The following is a 22,259-nucleotide window of genomic DNA, read 5'->3' as shown; positions in this document are numbered from 1 at the left end:
AACCTGACAGCTCAAGCTCAGCCTGGGTGATTTACAATGACCCTGTTTCAAAATTAAAATTAAGAAAACTAAAAACGTGGGCCTGGGATGTAATTTATCAGGAATGCCTTGGGTTTCAGTACTCCCTCCCCCTCTCCAAAGGATTCCTTTAGTCTTTAAAATAAAACTTAGGAGATAAAGGTAGAGGGTAGAGGAGGGATATTTAAGGGAACAACACATTTTTAGCAACTTTATTTATGCTAATATTAGGTCCATCAGCAGAGAGCTGTTGTGAAATACTGGTTTTTAGACTTTGTACTTGTTTCTCATTACAGGGGATATGAAAGGTGAGGTGTATCCATTTGGCATAGTTGGGATGGCCAACAAAGGGGATTGCCTGCAGAAAGGGGAGAGTGTTAAGTTCCAGTTGTGTGTCCTGGGCCAGAATGCACAGACGATGGCCTACAACATCACACCCCTGCGTAGGGCCACAGTGGAGTGTGTGAAAGATCAGGTAAGTACAGCACTTCTGCATCTGAATTTGAACCTTTTGAGATTTGGTAGCCAAAGCCTTGACCATTTTTTAGCCAAGGAGGCATCATCATCATTCATTTGGTTTTTTACTTTATTCCATGAAATGGTTTGGTTATTTTGTTTTGATTTGGTTTCTTGTTTTTTGAGACAGGGTCTTGCTATGTAATTCAGGCTGGCCTTGAACTCTATGTAGCCCAGCTGGCCTTAAACTCAGGGCAGTCCTTCTGCCTCAGCCTTCCAAGTGCTGGGATTGTACGTGTATGACACCACAGAGTGGTTTGGGATAGTTTATAAAAATAGCAAGAAAATGACAAGAAAAAACAACTATCTTAGCAAAGAGAATATAAGAATTGATAATCATTAAGAACTAATACTACATGGTGAGGAAAGTAAGTTTGGAGTGAAACCAGAATAAAAGAGCTATAGATCTTCTTTGGTAGCACACACTTAGAAACCATGTTTCAAAGTGTTCGTAAAATAAGCTTAGAGCACCATACTAGTCTTAGTACTGAAATCTCAAGGAAATCCCTGAGTTTACAGAGAATGTTTTTCAACATCTATATAATGAATATAGGGATACCTAGGTTGTGGAGCTCAATTAGTTCAACATTCGTGTTTGAACACTAAAAAGTATGAGAACTGAACATATTTTCCCATAAAAAATAAAGGGAGGCCTAGTGTGGTGGTGCATGTCTGTAATCCTAGTGCTCAAGAGGCTGAGGCAGGAGGATTGCTGCGAGTTTGAGGCCAACCTGGGCTACAAAGTGAGTTCAAGGCCAGTCTGAACTGTGTAGTGAAACCCTGTCTCAAGAAAAAAAAGAGATAATGGAAAGCCAAATTATTGGCTGTGAGGCCCAAAAAGTACACTTTATAAATTCATTTTTCCAGGTCTTTAACAGATTTTGCAATGATTTAATTCTGGTGCATTTCTCACAATTTTGGTCCCTGGTACTGCACCCCAAATTTAATATTTATTTTATTTTTATTAAGTATTTGCAATGCATAGTAATTGTATTCTTCATGGAGAGTTGATACATGTACATAACACACTTTAGTTCTTTTTTTCATTCCCTTCCCCTCTCCTACCTCCTCTTTCCCAAATTTTAAATGTACTGCAGAACAGAGCAACCTTTTGTTTTCGCCAGGCATATAATAAAATGCATGGTAATGATTTCAGAGACGTTTCTTCCCTGGCAAATTTTGCCACTTGAGCAGTTGAATAATCGAGTAAGGTATTAATACCATGTTTTATAAATCCTCCTTTTGATTAGGCATTGTGCTTCAAAGTGAGGTGGTTTTTTTGTTCTTCTAGAATGTACTTTTTTTTTTTTTTTTTTTAGCTTTTTTTGTTTGTTTCTTTTTTAGTTTGGCTTCATTAACTATGAAGTAGGAGATAGCAAGAAGCTCTTTTTCCATGTGAAAGAAGTTCAGGATGGCATTGAGCTACAGGCAGGAGACGAGGTGGAGTTCTCAGTGATTCTTAACCAGCGCACTGGCAAGTGCAGTGCCTGCAATGTTTGGCGAGTCTGGTAAGTTTGTTGTGATTGGATTAATAACCATGCCGGACTGTCTCTTAATTTCTGTAGTCTCAGCTTTATTGCCTTTCTTTATTCTTCCATGCCTGGTTACCCCAACTCCCCTTTTTGTCATTTAGTTATTTCTTGATACTTTCTGCTTCTGGTCTTGTTTCTACCATAAGTCTTCCATAGGTGACCTTTAGTCATAAATCTGGCCCCAGTGAAGCACTTGGGCACTATACAAAGCTAGATCTTAAGTATAAAAAGATTGTAGTATCTGATCTTAAAGAATTCTGCTTATTAGCTCCTTCTGTCAAGCCATTTCTAGTATATATGCTATTAAAATTAGGATGTTTACCTGGGTGGGGTAGTATAGGCTGTAATCACAGCACTCAGGAGGCTGAGGCAGGAGGATTGTACCTGGTCACATACACACACACCTAATTTCTATACTTTAAGTTATCCTGATTCCTGTACCTTCCTTTAAAAAATAATCATGTTACTGTGAGAGGAACTGAGACTCGTAACTGTTTCTTTGTATTTCACTTTAAGCTTTTCAGCATGTGCTGGCTTGTTATGTGTGTTTGTGGAATTGGTCTCTGGTTGCAGGCAAGTCTAGGGTTGACCCTCACTCAGATAATTCTTCCTGCTCCTATACAGTTGGAACCTTGAGTTGGGAAATAGATTTAAAACAGACACACAAACTTGTCTGTCTTGTCTTTCTAGCTGTCTAGATGAGACAAGGTTCCCGTTTATTACACATGAGTCATTTCGGCAGTTAGGAGACATGTTCCTCTGCAAGCACTTGCTCTCTTCCCACCAAGTATTGTTTCTTCTCGACTTGTTATAGCGAGGGCCCCAAGGCTGTTGCAGCCCCTCGACCTGATCGGCTGGTCAATCGCTTGAAGAACATCACCCTGGATGATGCCAGTGCTCCTCGCCTAATGGTTCTTCGTCAGCCAAGGGGACCAGATAACTCAATGGTATGATTCTGTACAAGACCTGGTGGAAGCTGATCAACACTGTTTGCAAGTCCTTTGCCAACATAGACTAGAGAACTAGTGAAGCAGGGAGCTTCACATAGCTAGTTGAGGCTCCTTACACATTGTTACTCCCTGACATAATGGTTGCTTTCAGTAAAAAGTACATTTCTGCCCTTCTACTTTGTACACAACTAAGGTAATGGGTCAAGAGGGTTTAAAATAGGTTTCTCCTCTGGAAGAACTGCTAGTGGTTAACATGATTTAAAATTCATACTTTCATGTACATTTTGGAATTCTGAATGTACTCTTCATTCTCATGTATCCAGTTCGTTAACTGCAACAATTTTATTTCTTACAGGGATTTGGTGCAGAAAGAAAGATCCGTCAGGCTGGTGTCATTGACTAACCACGTCCACAAAGCACATCCTTAATCCACTATGATCAAGCTGGGGGGACTCTGGTGAAGGGTTCTGAATATCTCCCTCTTCATCCCTCCCAAAATCTGGAAAACTTATTCTATTGAGCTATTACACCAGTTTTAACACCTTCCTCGTGTTATGTTTAAAAAAATAAATAAATTTAAGAAACCATTTTAAAATTATGCACAGTTGCAGCCTGGAGAACTTAAGGTGGCGCCTTATAGTATCACTTTAGGAGCTTTATTTGGTGCATTTAACGCAACTGGTAATTGCAAAATCCACTTCGCCTGTATAAGTGAAACAGACTGTTACCTTATTGGCCCTATGAAATTCTGCACTTGATGATTTAGTATATACTCTACCTTCATTACTCCTAGCGAGATGTTCTGCCTTAGCAGTCAGTTGCATTCTTTTCCTTTTCTTTCCTGTTCATTATGCTTTAATTCTGAGGACCATAGGAGGGTAGACTATAATACATTTTAAAAATTACAAAAATTTATATAGGCAAACCATTTTCTTATGTTGATGGCCAAATGTTAAAATGTTATTTTTCATATCATTTATAATCTTGTCACAATATACTTAAAGTTTGGTTAGATTTCAGTGAAAATTATCTTCCAGAGTAGTTTTTTCTCCCCGGGATGGGGTTGATAACTTTACAATTAGTATGTATGGTGCAGAATTTCATGCAAATGAAGTGTGCCAGGAGTGTGATAATTTAATCGTATTTAAAAGAAAAAAAGACGAATGCACAAATTTGCTGCTGCTTAGATCACTGCAGCTTCTAGGACCCAGTTTCTTTTACTGATTTAAAAACAAAACAAAAAAATAAAAAAAAAAGTTGTGCCTGAAATGAATCTTGTTTTTTTTATAAGTAGCCGCCTGGTTCTTGTGTCCTGTTGAATACAGGCACCTGACCCTTGGTGTAGCTTCTGTTCAACTTTGTATCACGGGAATGGATTGGTCTGATTCCTTGGCCCTCATCTTGAATTGGCTAGTACAGGGTCCATAGCCAGTGGACTGAAGGCTTTGTTTTAAGATGACAAGGGTCAGCTCAGGGGATGTGGGGGAGGGCGCTTTTATCTTCCCCGTTGTTTGAGGTTTTGAACTCTGGGTAAAGAGGCCATTTATCTTTGTACACACGAAACATTTTTGCTTTCTCCAATTTTCTGTTAACGGCGAAAGAATGGAAGCGAATAAAGTTTTACTGATTTTTGAGACACTAGCACCTAGCGCTTTCATTATTGAAACGTCCCGGGGAGGGAGGCGCGGGGCTGGGCGCGGCCGTCCTCGTGACTCTAGGTTATAGGCCCACGTGGCCTGGGCGGGGACTGGGCGCAGGGCGCCGGCTGATTACGTAGCGGGCGGGGCCGGAAGTGCCGCTCCCGGGTGGGGGCTGTTCATGGCGGTTCCGGGGTCCTCAACGTTTTTTCCGGTTGAGATCCTAAATCTGTCTGAAGCTGGGACAGCAGAGCTTGAGGTAAGGCTCCGATGTGCGTAGCGTCGGGCCTTGGAGCATACCGACGTCCCATTGATGCCAGGGATCGAGCCGAAAGTAGAAGTGGAGACAAAGGCCTTGGGCGGGGGTCTTTCGTTTGGGGCGGTGTGCCGGGCGATCTTTGGAGACGAGTGGGGAATGGGAGGGGGTCGCGGTCTGGAGACATCCCCAGAGCTGAGAAGACTGGCGGAGTAGGAATGGGGGCTCCTTTACCTTCGGCTGAGGGCGGGGACCAGGCACGGTTGAAAAATAGACGCGGGGTGGGGTTAGCTAGAAGGCTTTTAACTCGGGAATCTGTTGCCACGTTAACCCGCAAGTATTTTTGCTTCCTGAATCACTCCGGAGAATTCAGTGGAAGGTCATGTGTATGGAACCGATATATTCCCAACTGGTTTAGTTACTATTGATTATAGAAGGCTTTGAAATACTATAGAATCTAGCTTGCCAATTAACCCTAATTACTGCTTTCCCATAGGTTCTTGCTGGTGTGAAATGACTGAGTATAAACTGGTGGTGGTTGGAGCAGGTGGTGTTGGGAAAAGTGCACTGACAATCCAGCTAATCCAGAACCACTTTGTGGATGAATATGATCCCACCATAGAGGTGAGGCCCAGTGCTCATCCACAGGCTAATACAGCTCTCACTGCTTTTCCCTTACCTGTAACTTTTACCCATTTTTTTTAGAAGCATTTAAAAGAGCTGAAAGAAAAAAGTTATTTTGTATTCCTTAGTAATCAATAAAGCATTTTCTGTACAATTCATTTTTATTAGGTGCTAAAGATTTTAAGTTTACAGTTTTAACAGCTGTGTAAACTTGCAAATTCAGTGTCGAATTTATTCTTTTTCTTCATATATGAAAACTATTAGAGGTAAATAGCTTAAGAAATTGATTTTATAAGAGATAATATTTACTATAGAAGTACTGCATGACAGTGTGTAAGTGATGTCTAAGTCTCTAAGTTTTGTAGTTTTGTGCAATTTAGAAATGTTTTAATTCTACCTTGGTATGGTGGTGCATAACTGTAATCCCAGTACTCAGGAGGCTGAGGCAGGAGGATCACCAAGGCAAGCCTGGGCTACATAGCAAGACCCTGTCTCAAATACTTCTTATGGTTTTTTTTTTTTTTTTTTGTACTGGGAATCAAACTCAGGACCTCTCCCTTGCCAGGCAACAGCTGGGCGGCTGAGCTATGCCCCTGGCCTCCCTGTCTCAAATAAAAAACAACAAAAAGTTTAATTGTAAAGGTGATTGTAATCCACCCCTGGCCTCCCTGCCATGTAGCTACTGAGTGTTTAAATGTCACTGACTTCTAATACAGCTGCCATTAAAAATTGGTCATAACATTTTTCAGAATTACCATTACTGAAGTAAGTTACATAAGAAAAATACATGTGAGTTCTATTCCTGGTACCAAGAAAAAAAAAAAGAACAAAAAGAAAAATACGTAAGTCTTATGTGTAGCACTCTGGTTACATTTATATACATTCATGTAACCTTCACTCAGATGACAATATAGTGTGTTTCCAGTAAATATCTCCCAAATGTAATGATATTAAAATACAAGTAAAATTACTACCATAAAGCCAAATTAGAAGTATTTCTACATGAATATGTCTTTCTTCCTGAAAAATTAATTGTACTTTGCTGAGAAACATTAAGAATTTGACCAGAAATATTTCCCAAAGGTAATCTGTTACGATGAGAAATACATTTTTGGTGTTATTTTTCTGAAACAATAGATACTTGTATATTTAGTCATAAACATAAATGAGATAGATGGGCATGGTGGAGCACGCTGTAATCTTAGCAATCAGGAGGCTAACGCAGGAGGATCTCTGCAAATTTGAGTCCAGTTTGAGCTACAGAGTGAGTTCAAGGCCTGCCTGAACTGCGTAATGAGACCTTGTTTTAAACAAAACAAATTAGACAAATCTGGGGAAAAATCCCACAAATGAGTCTTTATCCAGGAGTAGGCTCTCATTGGTTGGAGGTATGTTTAGAATTGTAAAAGTAAAATGAACAGCTCAAATAAAGCAGTCTGGTTCATGGCTTAGTATAATAGGCTATGAACCTAAATTTGTATAGAGTTTCCTAATTGCAGTGGAGCTGTTGTTTAAATTACTTTTTTTTTTTTTCATCTCTTTTAGGAACAGTGACCACATTTTTTTTTCTGCAGACATATTGGATTTGGGGCTTTTTCCTAGGGTGACATTAAGTACTTTCTGTTTGTGATTATAAACAGTTTGAGGGACAAACCAGATATACAGGAAGGGACCTAAGTGGTTGAAGTTTATTTATTCTTTGCAATAATATTCTGTTCCCTGTGATTTTTAATAAAAATTTAATCTCTTCCCACCTCCAGGATTCTTACCGAAAACAGGTGGTTATAGATGGTGAAACTTGTCTATTGGACATTCTGGATACAGCTGGACAAGAGGAGTACAGTGCCATGAGAGACCAATACATGAGGACAGGCGAAGGCTTCCTCTGTGTGTTTGCCATCAATAATAGCAAATCATTTGCAGATATTAACCTCTACAGGTATTAGGAACATTGTTTTTTCTGAAAGGATGGTCATAGGGTGTTCAGAAACTTTGTGGGGAAATGAGGATACCATATTAGGCAAGATGCAGCGTTTTTATTATGGGAAGAGTTGGTTTCAAGGTGTTTGACATTAAGAATTAGGTTATTCCTAAAAGCAAATACTGAAAAACATATATTTTTATTTCATGTTGTTACTGTAATGTTTGATCATACATAAATGAATCTTGCTATGGAGAATAGTACAGAACTAGAGGTGTTGCGATGAGAGGTCACAGAGGAACTTCATGGAGGAAAATATGTCTGAGAATTATTCTTTGCTAAGACAGGATTTCACTGTGTAGTACAGGCTGGCCTTGAACTCAGTTATGTAGCCCAGGCTGGCCTCAAACTCATGTGATCCTCCTGCCTTGGCCTCCCAAATCCTGGGATTACAGGTTACAGGTGTGCACCACCATGCCTGGCTTAGCAGTTTTTTTTTTTGAGGCAGGGTCTCACTATGTAATGCAGCTGACCTTGAAATCACTTAAGTAGCCCAGGTTGGCCTCAAACTCAGGGCAAGCCAGCTTCACTTCCAATTCTTTTCTGTCTAGAAATACTTTTCAGTGGAGTTAGTCCTTCCTTTCTGAAGGTGTTACATGCTCAGATTTGGACAACCTCTGGGAAAAAATTGATTCCGTAGTAAATATAGATAGACTTTTTATTAGTCCCTAAATAGTGTACTATAAAAACTATTTACATAGGATTTACATTATATTAGGCATCATACATAATCTAGAGATGATGTAAGTGTACGTATTATATGCAAATAATACACCATTTATGTAAGACATGCCCATCCTCAGGTTTTGCTGTTTTTGGTAGGGGTGGTATCCTAGGGCCCATTTCGCGTGGACACTGAGGAACAGTTGTACTCAGTGTAAGTTCTCAACACTTGTAAACATTTGTTGGCTTTCTAGAAGTCTTTTTATAAGGAATTTATGCACATAGTATAGCAAGATTAAAAATTAATGAAAAATGGGCTGAAGCATCAAGGGAAAAGCCAGGCATGGTGGTACATGCCTGTAATCGCAGCACTGAGGAGGCTGAGGCAGGAGAATTGCTGCCCAACCTGGGCTACATAGTGAGTTCAAGGCCAGCCTAGACTACATAGCAAGACCTTGTCTTTAAAAAAAAAAAAAAAAAAAAAAAGTAGCTGAAAGATTAAATAACCTGTATGCTGCAAGCAAATTAGTTGCTCAGAAAAGGGCAAAATTGTGCTGACAGCAGAAGAAAATTCTCCCTGATCCTTGAAGAGAATTGTAAAGAACAATAGTAATCTGACAATACATGGTTCAGGTACTTTAGGTTGTCTTAAAATATTCCTTAATGTAGGCTGCCATCCTGAGGCAGGAGGATTGCTGCGAGTTCAAGGCCACCCTGAACTACAAAGTGAGTTCAAGGCCATTCTGAACTGCATAATGAAACCCTGTCTCACAAAGACAAAATGTAGGCTGCTTTCATGATACCAGTGCACAGTTCTGCAAATAGCCAATGAAAAGCAGCACAGTACATGACTATAATCCAAAGGTAGGTGTTAGAGCATTACTGTGCAGTATGGTAAACAACTAGATGTGGTTGTTTACACTTAAATTAAAATTAAGTCAAATTGAAAAATTAGTTCATTGGCCGTATTTACAACTGACTTTTTTTTTTTTTTTTTTTTTTTGGTACTGGGAATTGAACTCAGAACCTCGTGCTTGCCAGGCAGGTACTGTGCTGCTGAGCTATGTCCCCAGCCCCTACAACTGACTTTTAAAATGCTCATGGCTACATGTGACTAGTAGCTACCATGTTAGTGCAGATAGAACATTTCCCTCATTGCACCAAGTTCTATTAGGTAATGTTCAAAAGAACCAACAGCAGCTTATAAACTGCTCTTTGGTGTGTCTCATATGTCATTGAAGGAGGTGCTGTCTTTTGGAGTTGTGCATCCTGCAACCACCCATTTCCTTTATTAAGAGCAGTTCTGATATTTCCTATTATATATTTTAGACTTCCAGCTATAATTTTGCTTGAAAAAAATACTTAGTACCACCCATTTTGAAAAGTGGGTAGATTATCTTCCATTAAAAACTATTAACTCCAAGGGAATTTCAGTAAGGGGTTTAAGTCAGAAAGCTTTACTTTTTATACTTCAGACATCAGAGTCTGATTTCTGGTTGCCACTTGAATCCAGAGCCATGCTCTGAAGAGTCCCAACAGCCTGACAAAAGCATGTGTCAGGACAGGTTAGCCACCCCGTTTCATTAGGAAGTGAACTAGCCTATGGCTCCTCTGTCAAGTCTCAGCCAGTCTTTGTATACAAGGTTCTTTTAAGTGGTCAAAAAATGAGAAGCTCAAAATAGAAACTAATAGGGCTATGTAAAACCTGCCCGTTTCTCGTTTCTCTTTGCCTTACCAGTCTATTCCTTTCCAAAAACTTGTCTTTCTTATGATAACATATTCCCTGTTTCAGGGAGCAGATTAAACGAGTAAAAGACTCAGATGATGTCCCTATGGTGCTGGTAGGGAACAAGTGTGATTTGCCAACAAGGACTGTGGATACAAAACAAGCCCATGAATTGGCCAAGAGTTACGGGATTCCGTTCATTGAAACCTCAGCCAAGACCAGACAGGTACGGTAGGGCTTCAAGAATCTGCAAGGGTTTAACCCCTTAACAGTTTATCCCAAGGGTCACTGGGGCAGTGCATTTGTTTACATACTGACTGTCCTGAGTGCCACTTGGGCAAGTGTCATTTAAACTAGTTGATTTTTGTATCAAATAAATTTGGTAAAATTGTTGTCTATATTTCCTGTTATATTAGCTTGTAAAAATTAACAAAAAATACAGTTTTTGGTCAAATTCTGTATTTAAATAATTGGACTGGACTGGTAAGTGGTCAAGGCTGAGACGTTTTAATTCTTATGTTTGCTGTACATAACAGTTAATATTTGTTTTGGGGGATTGGTATATATATTATATTTTTCATATCTAGATCATTTTTGATCCTTCTACTACCTTCTAACTCCCCTTCCTTTGATCCTCTTTCCGTACCTCCAAAAAGTCTGCCTCCCTCTTTGCTACCATCTTTCACCTTTACTTTACACTTTGTTTATATTTTGGGTTCTCGTACAAAGAAATCATACAGTATTTATCTTTCCTTGTCTCATTTATTTCACTTAATGTTACGGTCTCAAGAGCCATCCATTTTCTTCCCAATGACATTTCATTCTTTATGACTGAAGAATAATCGTATCACATTTTTTTATTGATGGCCATCTAGTTTGTTTCCAGAGCTTAGCTATTGTGAGTTGTACTGCTATAAATATGAATATATATGTATCACTATAAAATGGTAGTATACTTTTGTAGTCTCAGCTACTTGAGAAGCTTTAAGGGGTAGGGTTGCTTGAGTCCATGAACTTGAGACCAGTCTGGGAAACATAGTAAGACCCTTTCTCAAAATAATTTTCTATAAGCATTAATCCTTTTGCTATCAACACTGAGCAGGCACTGTTTAAGGTTTAATCCCTCATGAGTGGAATCTTTAGATTTGGAGGTTCTGTTCTGTGTCTCTCCCATTACCATTTGTATTTTGCTGGACTTTTTTTTCCCTCCAAAATATGCCATTGTTGTATTAGCCTGTTGATGTGACTAAATAGGACTGTTAAACTTTTGGTGTCCTCTTCCTACGTCACCTTTTTTTTTTTTTTTAAATTTTGGGGCAAGGTCTCACTATGTAGTTCAGGCTGAACTTGAACTCACTATGTAGCCCAGGCTGGCATCAAACATGGTGATCATCCTACCTCAGCCTCCTGAGTGCTGGGATTACAGGCATGCACCAGCACACCCAGCTGAGTCATCCTATTAGCTATATTGTAGTAACTGGAATTTTAAATCCATATAAAGAAATATAAATGAAAACTTACCATGTGGATTGTGTCAGTTGAGCCAGGCTTTCAGAGGAAAGGATTCTTTCTTCTTTCATAGGGTGTTGAAGATGCATTTTACACACTTGTAAGAGAAATACGCCAGTACAGAATGAAAAAACTCAATAGCAGTGATGATGGGACTCAAGGTTGTATGGGGTTGCCATGTGTGGTGATGTAACAAGGTAAGCATGTGGTCTGTTGACATAAGTATTATTTAGCGTGAGGCAGTTGGGAGGAGTGTCAGTGTTACTTCTCTGTTGCTATTTAACTGTGTCTTTGTATTTAATTATATCTCCTTTCTGAGAGTACTAAGGTCTAACCTTAAAACATTTAATTATTTTACATAAATATATATATATATATATAACTACTATTTACAAAACATATTTGTACCATATTCTTTTGCAGAATCACTACATAGAAAGGATAATGACATGATGTTTGTCCCTTTTTTATAGATATTTACAAAGTTGTATTGTCAGAAAAGAGCCACTTTCAAGGTAGGATAGATTTGAAAATGTACTGTCAGTTCCAAATAAGATAAGAGTTCGTAAACTAGTTTGTCTCATGCTCTGTGTGCCACTTACACACACTCCGTCTTTCTTTCAGCTGCACTGATACGCTGGTCCTGACTTCCCCGGAGGAGAAGTATTCCTGTTGCTCTCTTCATCTCAGAGAAGCTCCTGCTGTTTCCCCACCTCAGTACACGAGCATCGTCTCTACTTGAGAACTTCTCAGAATAACTACCTCCTCACTTGGTTGTCTGACCAGAGAAATGCACCTCTTGCTCATTCCCCAGTAGTTTTCTGCCCTGGGCTCTCCCCAACAAAAACAACCATCTCTGCCACCCAGGTTTTTCATCCACAAAGCAGCTCTTGCTCTGAAACAGAACCAAACTGTAGACTGAAATTCTGTTAAAAAGTTTCTGGGAGTCTAAAGTAGCAACCGCTGGTTATTTTTATTTCCTTTTCATTTTCAAACTTGGGGCCTATGTTAGATTTTAGAGAAGTGTCATTAATACTGTTTTGCCAAGAATATAATTATGTTGCTGAATGGTTGGTTTATAGTGTTATCAGCTATGTTCTACAAACTGGCATCTGCTCTGTATTCTAAAGTACAAAAGTGAAGCCAGGTATTGTGGCATATGCCTATGATCTAAACTATTTGGGAAGGGCGGGGGATATAGCTCAGCGGCACAACCTCCTGCCTAGCAAAGCGCAAGGTCCTGAGTTCAATTCTTGGTACCAAAAAAATAAATAAAAAAACCAGTAAACTATTTGGGAGGCTGAAGCAGGAGGATCACAAGTTCAAAGGCAGCCTGAGTAATTTGGTGAGATCCCATCTCAAAAACAAATGAATTGGCTAGGGTAGTTTAGTATTAGAGCACTCCTCAGTTCAGTCCTGACTACTGAAAAGAAGAAAAATGGTAAATGCAAAAGTGAATACTGACTTCTGAGTCTATCCTGGTCTTCTCAACTTTTATGAAGTTAAATCCAATTTTGACAACAAAGTGCCTTTTTCCTAGAAATGGTTTGTAGACTTCCTTTATAGTACTTAAGTGGAATTGAGGACTCAGCCATTAAATATGAAAATATCTATGACCCATCTGTCTTTGAGGGAAAGATATACCTGTATAATAGCAGATGCCATTTCTTACACATATGAAGATTGTTTTCCAGAGGCCTGTTTTGGGTTTTCCTCAGAAAAAGACAGAAGTAGAAATGATGATGAATAATTTCCCTCAATTTTTATCTAATTTCTTTTTTACAGGTTACTGTCTATAAATATATAATTTATTTCTTCCAGACTATTGATAAATTCCAATCAGACCAGAAGGCTTACATTTGCAGTTATTCCAGTATTGTAAAAAATTGGTGTTGGCTTATTTTATATCTGTGATTGGTGATTTTTAAGCCTCAAATACATGGACAGGCAAATTATATTTTCACTACATATCATATTCTTACTGATGTACGCAACTGCCCTCAGTCCCTTTCTCTGGTCACTCTCTGCCCCTCGTCCCACGGCAGCAGGAGCTTGATTGATTGTTTCAGCTGAGTAAGGCATAGTGCTCGTGGGCCAGGATCACTGCTTCAAAACTTGAATAAGCCGGCTAGCATCATTTGCTCATAACTCCAATTTTGCTGGGTGCCTGCTGTCAGCCCTGCAGGGAAAAAAGAGGTCAGTTAGCATGAGTGCTTTACTGGGACTGGAAAAGCTTGGTATCCTAAGGAGGCTCAGGTTAAAAGACTATAAATAAAGTATTTAGAAACCTTCTCTTTTTGTTAGCTATAGGGAAACAGCATGTATATTTCTCATTCTTTTGAAAATAAGGATGCTCAGATTTTTTTAAGTTTTAGTTTTTGTTTGGGGAGGTATTTTTTGTTTTTGTATGTAGCTGTGGTTTTTGGTTTAGTTTGTTCGATTTGTTTAGTTTTTCTGAACTGGGGATTGAACTCAGCCTTTGCACTGAACTATAATCCCCAGCCTTTTCATATTTTGAGCTGGGGAGGTCTCACTAAATTGCCCAGGCAGGACTCAAACATGCAGTCCTCCTGCCTCAGCCTCTAAGAGTGCTGGGATTACAAGCATATATCACCATGCCCGACTCTCAAATCAAATTTTTTTAAAACAATTTTATTTATAATGTTCTTTAAAGGGTTTATGTTCATAAATTAGCCTGCATTTCAGAAAACAAAAGCTGATGAATTTGTTCAAAACAAGAAGTAGCCTTTGGATTGAATTGCTATTTGAGGAAAGAATTAAAAATGTAATTAACTTGTTACTTAATGAGGATATGGAAGCTTGGTATTTCTCTTTGCAAATAATGCCCTGGTAATTTTATCCCCTTTTTTGTGGTACTGGGGATTGAATCCAGAATATTGCACATGCTAACTGTTCTATTCCCGAGCAGTCTACCCATGAGCTACGTGCCCATCCCTGGTAATGCTAATGAAAAATGTATAACTGACGATGAAAGACTGATTCCAAAATGGCTATTTCTGTTCTAATATCTAAATACTTAGAGCTCTTCTATCTCCTAATATGAATTTTCATTTATTATGCAAATTACACATTACCTTGAAATTAATTTAGAAGACGGGAAAAACATATACTGTGCTCAGAGAACAATAAACCCAGAGAGCTGTGCTCCTAGTGCCGGGAGCATTCACAGTAGGGCTGACAGCTGTGAGTGAAAACCGTGCTGCCCTTTTTTGAGCATTTCTTGGTCATTTTCCTGAGGAAGATTGAGGTTATCACCTCCGTCATACTCTCCAGTTTCTGTGTGACTGGTTTTAAGTGTCTTTTGTGACTAGCAGTCTAACCTTTGCTAAAACTTTACTAAATTCAACACCAAATTAGGGAGAAAGATAGTTACCCCTTAGGCTCTTGTGTTCTTCGCCCGTGGATGTGTGCATCTATAGTTCTGTCAAATATGTTCCAAGCACAGAAGAAAAGTATCCAGACGGGGCCAGAATTTAAACTTGAAAACGGTCCTTTAATGGCTTAAGTTACACTTTGGCACAACAGAGTGACAAACTTAAGTGTTAAAACCTGAGTAAGCTCCGTCAGTGTGGCACAAAATGTAGTTCGTGGAGTATGTTTGCGATTGCTGAAAATCTGGTTTACCTCAGAATCTCAAACTCACTTTCCCCGGTCTAAGTGCCTGGCCAGCTGTCAGAAGTTACATAATTCCTTCAAGATTTAGTTGTATGTGTGTAGTTTTTTTTATAAGCTTGCACATTGGAGAGTGTGAAAATAAGATGATGTATCTAAAGGCTACCGTGCCTAACCTGAACCTGTTCAGTGCTGTATCTGCTCCAGTAGTCTACTACGGAATGCTAACTTGGTAAAATACTTGTTACACACTTGGTTCTGTAGGAGTGTAAACTTAAACTGTGGTGGCACACGCCTGTAGCCCCAGCACTCGGGAGGCTGAGGCAGGAGGATCATTGCAAATTTGAGGCCAGCCTGGGCTACAGAGTGAGCTCAAGGCCAGCCTGAACTACATAGTGAGACCCTGTCTCAAAAAGACAAAAAAAAAATCTGTTTTAGTCCCTGGTCTAATCTTTCATCATCTTTTAAAGTGCTGTGAATTTTGTCATGACTTCAAAACAAAGATAGACAAGAACTTTGAAAAAGAGATTTGGGGGTTTTTTGTTCTGTTCCCAAATTCTTGAGCACAGTCCTATTTTGCTTTGGATTTACAGTCATGAACTCTCAAGCTGGCAGCTACAACCAAGAACCAAAAAATGGTGCATTCTGCTTCTTGTAATTCATCTCTGCTAATACATTGTAAGAAGCAAAGCTAATTGGGAAAATATTTTATTTGAATGGTTTCTATAAACAAAAAGACTATAAGACTTATACATATTATTCATGTTTGTCGTTTCTTTAAGCAGTCTAATGTGCCACAAAATTATTTTAAGGTATTTGTTTTCTATAGGAATTGTTTTAAAAGTATGCTTACCAGATCACTTTTAGATATGTTTCAACATATAACTGATTTTTAATGTCCAAGTACTGACCCAAGAAGCAAGTGTTTGAGCTCTACTGTGGAGGGAAAAGAGGGTGGAGTACGACTTACATTTCTGTGCCATCCAGTATACTTAAAAATATCAGTTGTGCAATTCTGCTGTTTAAGTGGGAACTGTTGGCCTTCTGGGCCCTAAAAGAAAAGGGCTGATATTTTAAGTTGATTATTTTAATGTAAATTAATCCATCCTAATTTTTAAAAATTGATTGAATGTTTTTCCTGTTAAATAATGTTTAAAAATAAAAACTGGAAGTACTTTGTGTAGTCACAATTCTTTTCCTCCCCGAGTTTCTTTATAGGAAGCTAATACTGTTGGATGTGGTGGTGCAGGTCAGTGATCCCAGCACTCAGGAGCCTGGGACAGGAAGATCACTGCAAGTTGGAGGACAGCCCAAACTACATAGAGAAACCCTGTCTCAAAAAAGAGCCAAGTGTGGTGGCTCATTCCTATAATCAGAGCACTTGGAAGGCTGAGACAGGAAGATCCCACCGAGTTCAAGGCCAGCTTGGACCACCTAGTGGGATCCTTTTTTTTTTTTTTTGGTACTGGGCAAGGAACTCAGCACCTCCCACTTGCCAGACAGGCGCTATGCCACTGAGCTATATCCCCACCCTGACCCTGTTTTTAAAAAAATATATATTTATTTTAGACTTTTTGAGTTAGTATTGGAAGAATTGAGCTCCTCATTTTTTATTTCAATACACTGTACTCAGATTTTGCTTTCTATAGTTTTAGTTACCTCAGGGTCCAAAAATATTAAATGTAATTTTACAGAAATATGTAATTCATAAATTTTAATTGCTGTCCCTTCTGAGTAGCTCAGAACGTAAATCAGGCCTTCATCCAGTGCTTCCACACTGCGCTACCTGCCCAGTAGTCATTTTGCGTGCTTCTGAGAGTATCAGTGGAGTTTCTGCAGTTCTTAACATTTAACCCTTCAAAGTGCGAGAATAATGGTGCTGTAATTTTATTGTACAGTTATAGGGTGGTACCTTGGTTCATGAAATCAGTTATTTCAATTCTGGTTGTAAACCGAGTAGGATGAGAACCAAGTCAAATCCAGCGGTTAGGTTCAGTGTTGGACTTAGAGGGAAATCTGGTTTGTTTCTCATTCAGTTCGGTTTGTAACCAGAATTGTGGAGAGAATTGGGTTTGTGAGTCAAGGTACAACTATAATGGGTTTTTTATTGTTCGGTTTGGTAGTGGGGGTTGAACCAGGGCCTTGCACTGAGTTACCTCTGCAGCCCTTTTGAAGATTTTTAAATTTTGAGACAGGGTGTCAGTAAGTGGCACAGACTGACCTTGAACTTGGGATCTTCTTGCTTCAGCCTCCTGAGTGCTGGGATTCCAAGCATGTAACACCTGGTCAGCTATTTTTTTCTACCTAATTATTAATTTGTTTGGTTTTGGTTTTTTGAGACAGGATCCTGCTTTGTAGTTCAGACTGGCTTTGAACTCACTCTCTAGTGAGCCATCCTGCCTCAGCCTCCTAAGTGCTGGGACTACAGGCATGTGTAACCATGCACGACCTAGCTATTAATTTCTTACTGTGCCTGCTTTACAAAGATGTATCATAGGTATGTACATATAGGAAAAAGCAGTATAAATAGGGTAAAAATACAGTGGCTGTCATGCAGTCAGTAAACTTTTGGTGTGCTAGCGAACCAGTGGCACGTATGCCGCCACAGGCTGTTAGCACTGAAAGCTCCGGAAGTTCCCCATCGCTGCATTAGAGGGTCTTGGCACAGGTCCCTTGTGGGTAAGTGAGGACTACAGTAAAAATCTACTAAGACTTGCTTTGAACTGTTACCTTAGGAATGATTCATAACTGTTAAATTCTCATTTTTTAAGAGCCAGGCAAGGAATGATATGTGTCTAATCCCAACTACTCAAGCTGAAACAGGATTGAAAGTTCAAGGCCGGTCTGGGCAACTAGCTCAAAATACCAAAAACTGGTGAGGTAGCTCAGTGGCAAAGCACTTACCTACAGCCCCCGGTGTGGACAAAGACTGTCATACATTCATGTGAAGTACTGACTATGGCTGGGAATCTCTGGGTCTGTCTGTGCATCACTGCCTAATCCTACAGTTGGTCTGGTTGGAAACACATTGGTGTGGGAGCCAGAGAGCCTGGGTTGCAACTATAATTTTACTGCTCTGGCCTATATTTTGTTTTTATTTTAAAAAGAATAGTAAATGAGAAACAAAAAATAGAATAGCAGCATACCAGTATCACAAACAAACCAAAGCAAGAACATTTAAAGGGCTTCAAGACAAAATAATACCTACCAGTTAACAGTGGTTGTTACATTACATATCACTATCCTCAGCTGTGTTGCTCAGATTACCAGGTGTAAGACTGGAAGATTGTTCAAACCATTAAAGAGAATAAGAAAATAATTACAGATAAAACATTAGAGTGGCCTATATTTTCTTCATTTGCAAAATAGAATAATTCAAATTATGATACCTGATTTTTCAGCCCTAATTAAGGAGATACAGTTATGAAGGAGTGATCTCAAATGTAGGCTTTATTATACATTATATGAATAATATACAATAAGAATACTGTGGTTACAGAAAACTTGATTTATTCTACCAAAGACAATGCTTTTTTTACGTTTTTCCTTAAGATGATATGGAAGGGACATTAATGATTTGGCTGAATTTAGCTAGACGAATGTGTGTGATAAAATACTGAAATACTGTTTTCTAGATGGGGCTGGTAGAATATATATTGTAGGTTGGAAAGAGATGAAAAACTACCTAAAGAAGCTCACTGGGACTGTGAGGGGACCTCTTATGTATCTCGGCGCTGTTCAGGTTTCACTTCTCATAAAAAGCAATACTCAAGGTTATTAAAAGGTCAGCATCAGTTTGATGCCCACGAATACTGACAGGGGCCAGGAAGCCTTGCTAGAGATCATTTTGCAAAACTGCGTGTGACAAGCACCTGCCTGGCAAGCACAAGGTCCTGAGTTCGATTCCTGGTACCAAAAAAAAAAGTCAAAACTGCCTGAAAATGCTACCTAGGTAATGAAATATGGCATTTTACCTTTACAAAAAAAAAAACACAAAAATGAATTGTAACTTGTAAAATAAAATAGAGAAAAAATGCTCTTTCTCATGCCAAAGGCTTGAAATCATTTTGATTCATGAACCGGAGGCTGACCCAGTGAATTGATGCCTCTCATTGGAGACTTCTACCACGTGATTTTTTTCACTCTTGGACCAAAACAGTATTAACTACTGATGTGTGATGGGGGAGAACTTTTTTTTAATGTAGAAGATTGAAATTAGTCTCATTTTAACTACTAAAAATTTCTATGGTTATCAACTTTTGGGACTCATACAAAGTAGAAGTAGGGGCAACACCTACAACATTAGGAGTTAAAGTACTATTAAATGATTCCTATAAGCCATTAAAATGATGTTGAGGAATACATATTAACATGGAATAGGGGCTGGGGATTTAGCTCAACGGCACAGCGCCTGCCTGGCAAACACAAGGTCATGAGTTCAATTCCCAGGACCGGAAAAAAATAAAAACAAACAAACAAAAAAAACCCATGGAATAAATTCACAATTTTTTTGTGCGGCTCTTCACCAGGAATACAAGTCTTGCTAGTTTCACTTCATATTTCATCTACTGTACTGAATCCTTAGACAAATTGTAGTTTAACAGTTGGCCTTGACAATATAAATTTGTATTCATTTTCTATAATCTGTTGTACTAAATGATTTTAATAGAGAATGCAGCTGGAACAAATTCATTGCCTATTAGAGCCATAAAATGATGTAGATTGGCAGGCATAGTGGTGCATGCTTGTAATCCCAGCACTTGGGAGGCTGAGGCAGGAGGATTTCTGTGAGTTCGAGGCCAGCCTGAACTGCATAGCAAGACCCTGTCTCAAAAATAAATAAATAAATAAATAAATAAATAAATAAATAAATAAAAAGATGAGGCAGATTGAGATATCCAGGTGAGGTAAAGCAGTTTTCCAGAATGTCTGCTGTGGAAGTGATAAAATTGGTCCGAATTTTCATTAGGAACTTGAAATGTGTGAATTACGTCTGATAGTTAAGCCAGAAAGCAAACTTGCACATTTTGAACACCTTGGTAGAGTTTGGTTCTCCACATGTACAAGAATGCCTGATAAGACTTTTTTCATATCAGTGGTATAAGGTTTAAAAGTCAAATCAAGACATCTTGTTAAAATGTTTTGTTGGTTTGTTTCGAGGTGGGGTCTCACTGTACAGTTCAGGCTACCTTGAACTCACTATGTAGCAATCATCTGCCTCAGCTGCCTCGGTGCTGGAATTACAAGCATATACCACCACACCCAGCTTCAAGATCTTGTAAATTTACACATGTTTTGCCTGTAAAATTTGAGGAGTTTGACATTTAATATTCAGGTCCAAGTTATGCTAATAACGTGTTTGAATATCTTGTACTAGTCAGGAAATGCCCCCAACTAGTCCTGGTTCTGTTGGACAACAGTGAGAGACAAGACCTTATTCAGGAGGCCAGTTACAGGGCTTTCTCCTGAAATCATTTATAAATCATTTTTAGCACTCTGTAATATGTTGAAATCACACAAACATTTTTCAGGACAGAACAAAGCCCTAAGAAATGTCTAGGACATACCTAATTTGTGTAAGTTCTATAAATATCAGACTCATACTTCATTTATTAGCTTATCCTCAGTATTCCACAGGGCTGTCACAGGGTAGAAACACACTAGTGGGTAAAATTATGGCCTACCAGTCAAGCCTCTTATATAAAATGGCACAGTATTTATTTGCATATAACCTGCATATACATTGAATCACTAGATTACAGAGAATATCTTATGCAATGTAAGCGTATAAATATCCTACTATATTATTTAGAAAATGACAAGAGCATATCTACATGTTCAATATAGATACCATATAATTTCTTTTTTTCAGTGTGTGGTTGTTTGAATCCATGGGTATGGAACCCATGAATATGAAAGGCCAACTGTTCATTCTCAAAAACTTCAGTGTGTCTCCAGTGTTATAGATTAAATTGAAGGCCCTTAGCATGGTCTAATTTCTGTTCTCTTCTCATCTCTTGGCATGCACCTTCTCAAGCTCTATATTCAACTACCTGGGTCCACCTTCCTGAGCTAACTATGTTCTGAGGAATGCCTTGGATCCTAAAATAGATGTATAAGCATCTGACTTCTGGAGGCCACCAGGGGGTAAAAACATGAAATTACTAAGGTGACGCCAGAGGCCGAGGAACTTTTATTTTCCCCATAATTATATGAAGTTTACTGAATAATTCCTCAAGGTACTTTTGGTGGGGTTATTTTGTTTTGTTTGAGACAGTGTCTCACAGTGGCACCTTGGCTAGCCTCAAACTCGAGGCCATCCTCCTGCCTCTGCCTCACAATTGCTGGGGTTGCAGGAGTGCACTACCACACCCAGGTTCTCAAATTATTTTTGCATGAGGTGGGAGCAGATACTTTTCTGAAGGTGTGTTATGCACCTCATGGACAGAGTCACTGATAATCCGAAAGACACTTGTGTGGAGTCTAAGACCTGTATTGCTAAACAGTTCTGAGAAGAGATAATGCCTGTTCTCAGTAATACATAGCTGAAAATCACCTGTTGTCATTACAAATCACCTTCTAGAGCTAGAGGTGTAAGGGGTGTGCCTCAGTGGTAGACCCCTTGCCTAGTACGTGTGAGGCATCAAAAAATACTCCCTTGTTTGGTTTTCTTCATAGCATTCATTACCAAAAATTATTTTATTGATCCACACCTTTCTTTTTCCCAGGACAAGTCTGGTTAAATTTTCAAAAGTTAAAACTGTACAAGTAAGAACATGCACACGTTCAGGTGCACATGCCCATGTGTGTGTTTTTTGCAAGCTTGATGAATGTACCAGCGTATTCACCAACCGCCAAGAGCCCTTCTCATGTTGGGAACTCTGTGGGTCTTCATTTTTCAGACACCTGGAGGACTTCCCTGTATTTCAGTAGAAGGGAAAAATAAGGGCTACATCATGTCAGAAAACTGCCCTTGATGTGAATCCAGTCTATAAGAATATGTGGAGGTATTGAAATGCAGCTCCTGGCCCACTACAAATATCTTTTCTAAAACTGCAAAATAAAGGTTAAAAGGCTTCACCTGTTTTTCACTGTCAATTGCCTAAAGCTATAAATAGGTCCACAGCTCATGTCTCCTTTTAGCAGAAAAGGGTCAAGTTACAGGGGGCAAGGCAAAGTAATAAAATGAGAGTCAGGATATTTTATAGTGTCAC

At 39.0% G+C, this 22,259-nt stretch overlaps 2 protein-coding genes across 7 annotated transcripts in view; both read left to right on the top strand.

Moving 5' to 3' along the window:
* The window catches only part of Csde1 (cold shock domain containing E1, RNA-binding), a 41,102-nt gene extending 36,445 nt beyond the window's left edge, over positions 1-4,657 (top strand). For all 4 annotated transcript variants that reach the window (XM_005389010.2, XM_005389009.2, XM_005389008.2 and 1 more), the window contains 4 exons: positions 315-493; positions 1,879-2,042; positions 2,881-3,013; positions 3,372-4,657. In XM_005389010.2, the coding sequence (XP_005389067.1) occupies positions 315-493; positions 1,879-2,042; positions 2,881-3,013; positions 3,372-3,419 (524 nt within the window). In that variant the 3' untranslated portion in view covers positions 3,420-4,657. The remainder of the gene's footprint in view (positions 1-314; positions 494-1,878; positions 2,043-2,880; positions 3,014-3,371) is intronic.
* A 122-nt stretch (positions 4,658-4,779) lies between these two features.
* On the top strand, positions 4,780-12,368 carry Nras (neuroblastoma RAS viral (v-ras) oncogene homolog). 3 transcript variants are annotated; one of them, XM_005389014.2, is made up of 7 exons: positions 4,783-4,912; positions 5,406-5,533; positions 7,294-7,472; positions 9,970-10,129; positions 11,486-11,609; positions 11,886-11,927; positions 12,037-12,368. In XM_005389014.2, the coding sequence occupies exons 2-5, from the start codon at positions 5,423-5,425 to the stop codon at positions 11,603-11,605; spliced, it is 570 nt and encodes a 189-aa protein (XP_005389071.1). In that variant the 5' UTR covers positions 4,783-4,912; positions 5,406-5,422; the 3' UTR covers positions 11,606-11,609; positions 11,886-11,927; positions 12,037-12,368. The 3 variants fall into 3 exon arrangements, with proteins under 3 accessions (XP_013371919.1, XP_013371918.1, XP_005389071.1); XM_013516465.1 differs by lacking the exon at positions 11,486-11,609 and having other exon boundaries at positions 4,780-4,912; XM_013516464.1 differs by lacking the exon at positions 11,886-11,927 and having other exon boundaries at positions 4,782-4,912.
* The last annotated feature ends 9,891 nt before the right edge of the window (positions 12,369-22,259 follow it).

Source organism: Chinchilla lanigera, unplaced genomic scaffold (assembly GCF_000276665.1).
Source record: "Chinchilla lanigera isolate Chin_1 unplaced genomic scaffold, ChiLan1.0 scaffold00034, whole genome shotgun sequence".
In the NCBI taxonomy this organism is placed as follows: Eukaryota; Metazoa; Chordata; class Mammalia; order Rodentia; family Chinchillidae; genus Chinchilla; species Chinchilla lanigera.
The sequence above is the reverse complement of the archived record's forward strand: the minus strand, read 5'-3'. Positions and strand labels throughout refer to the sequence as shown.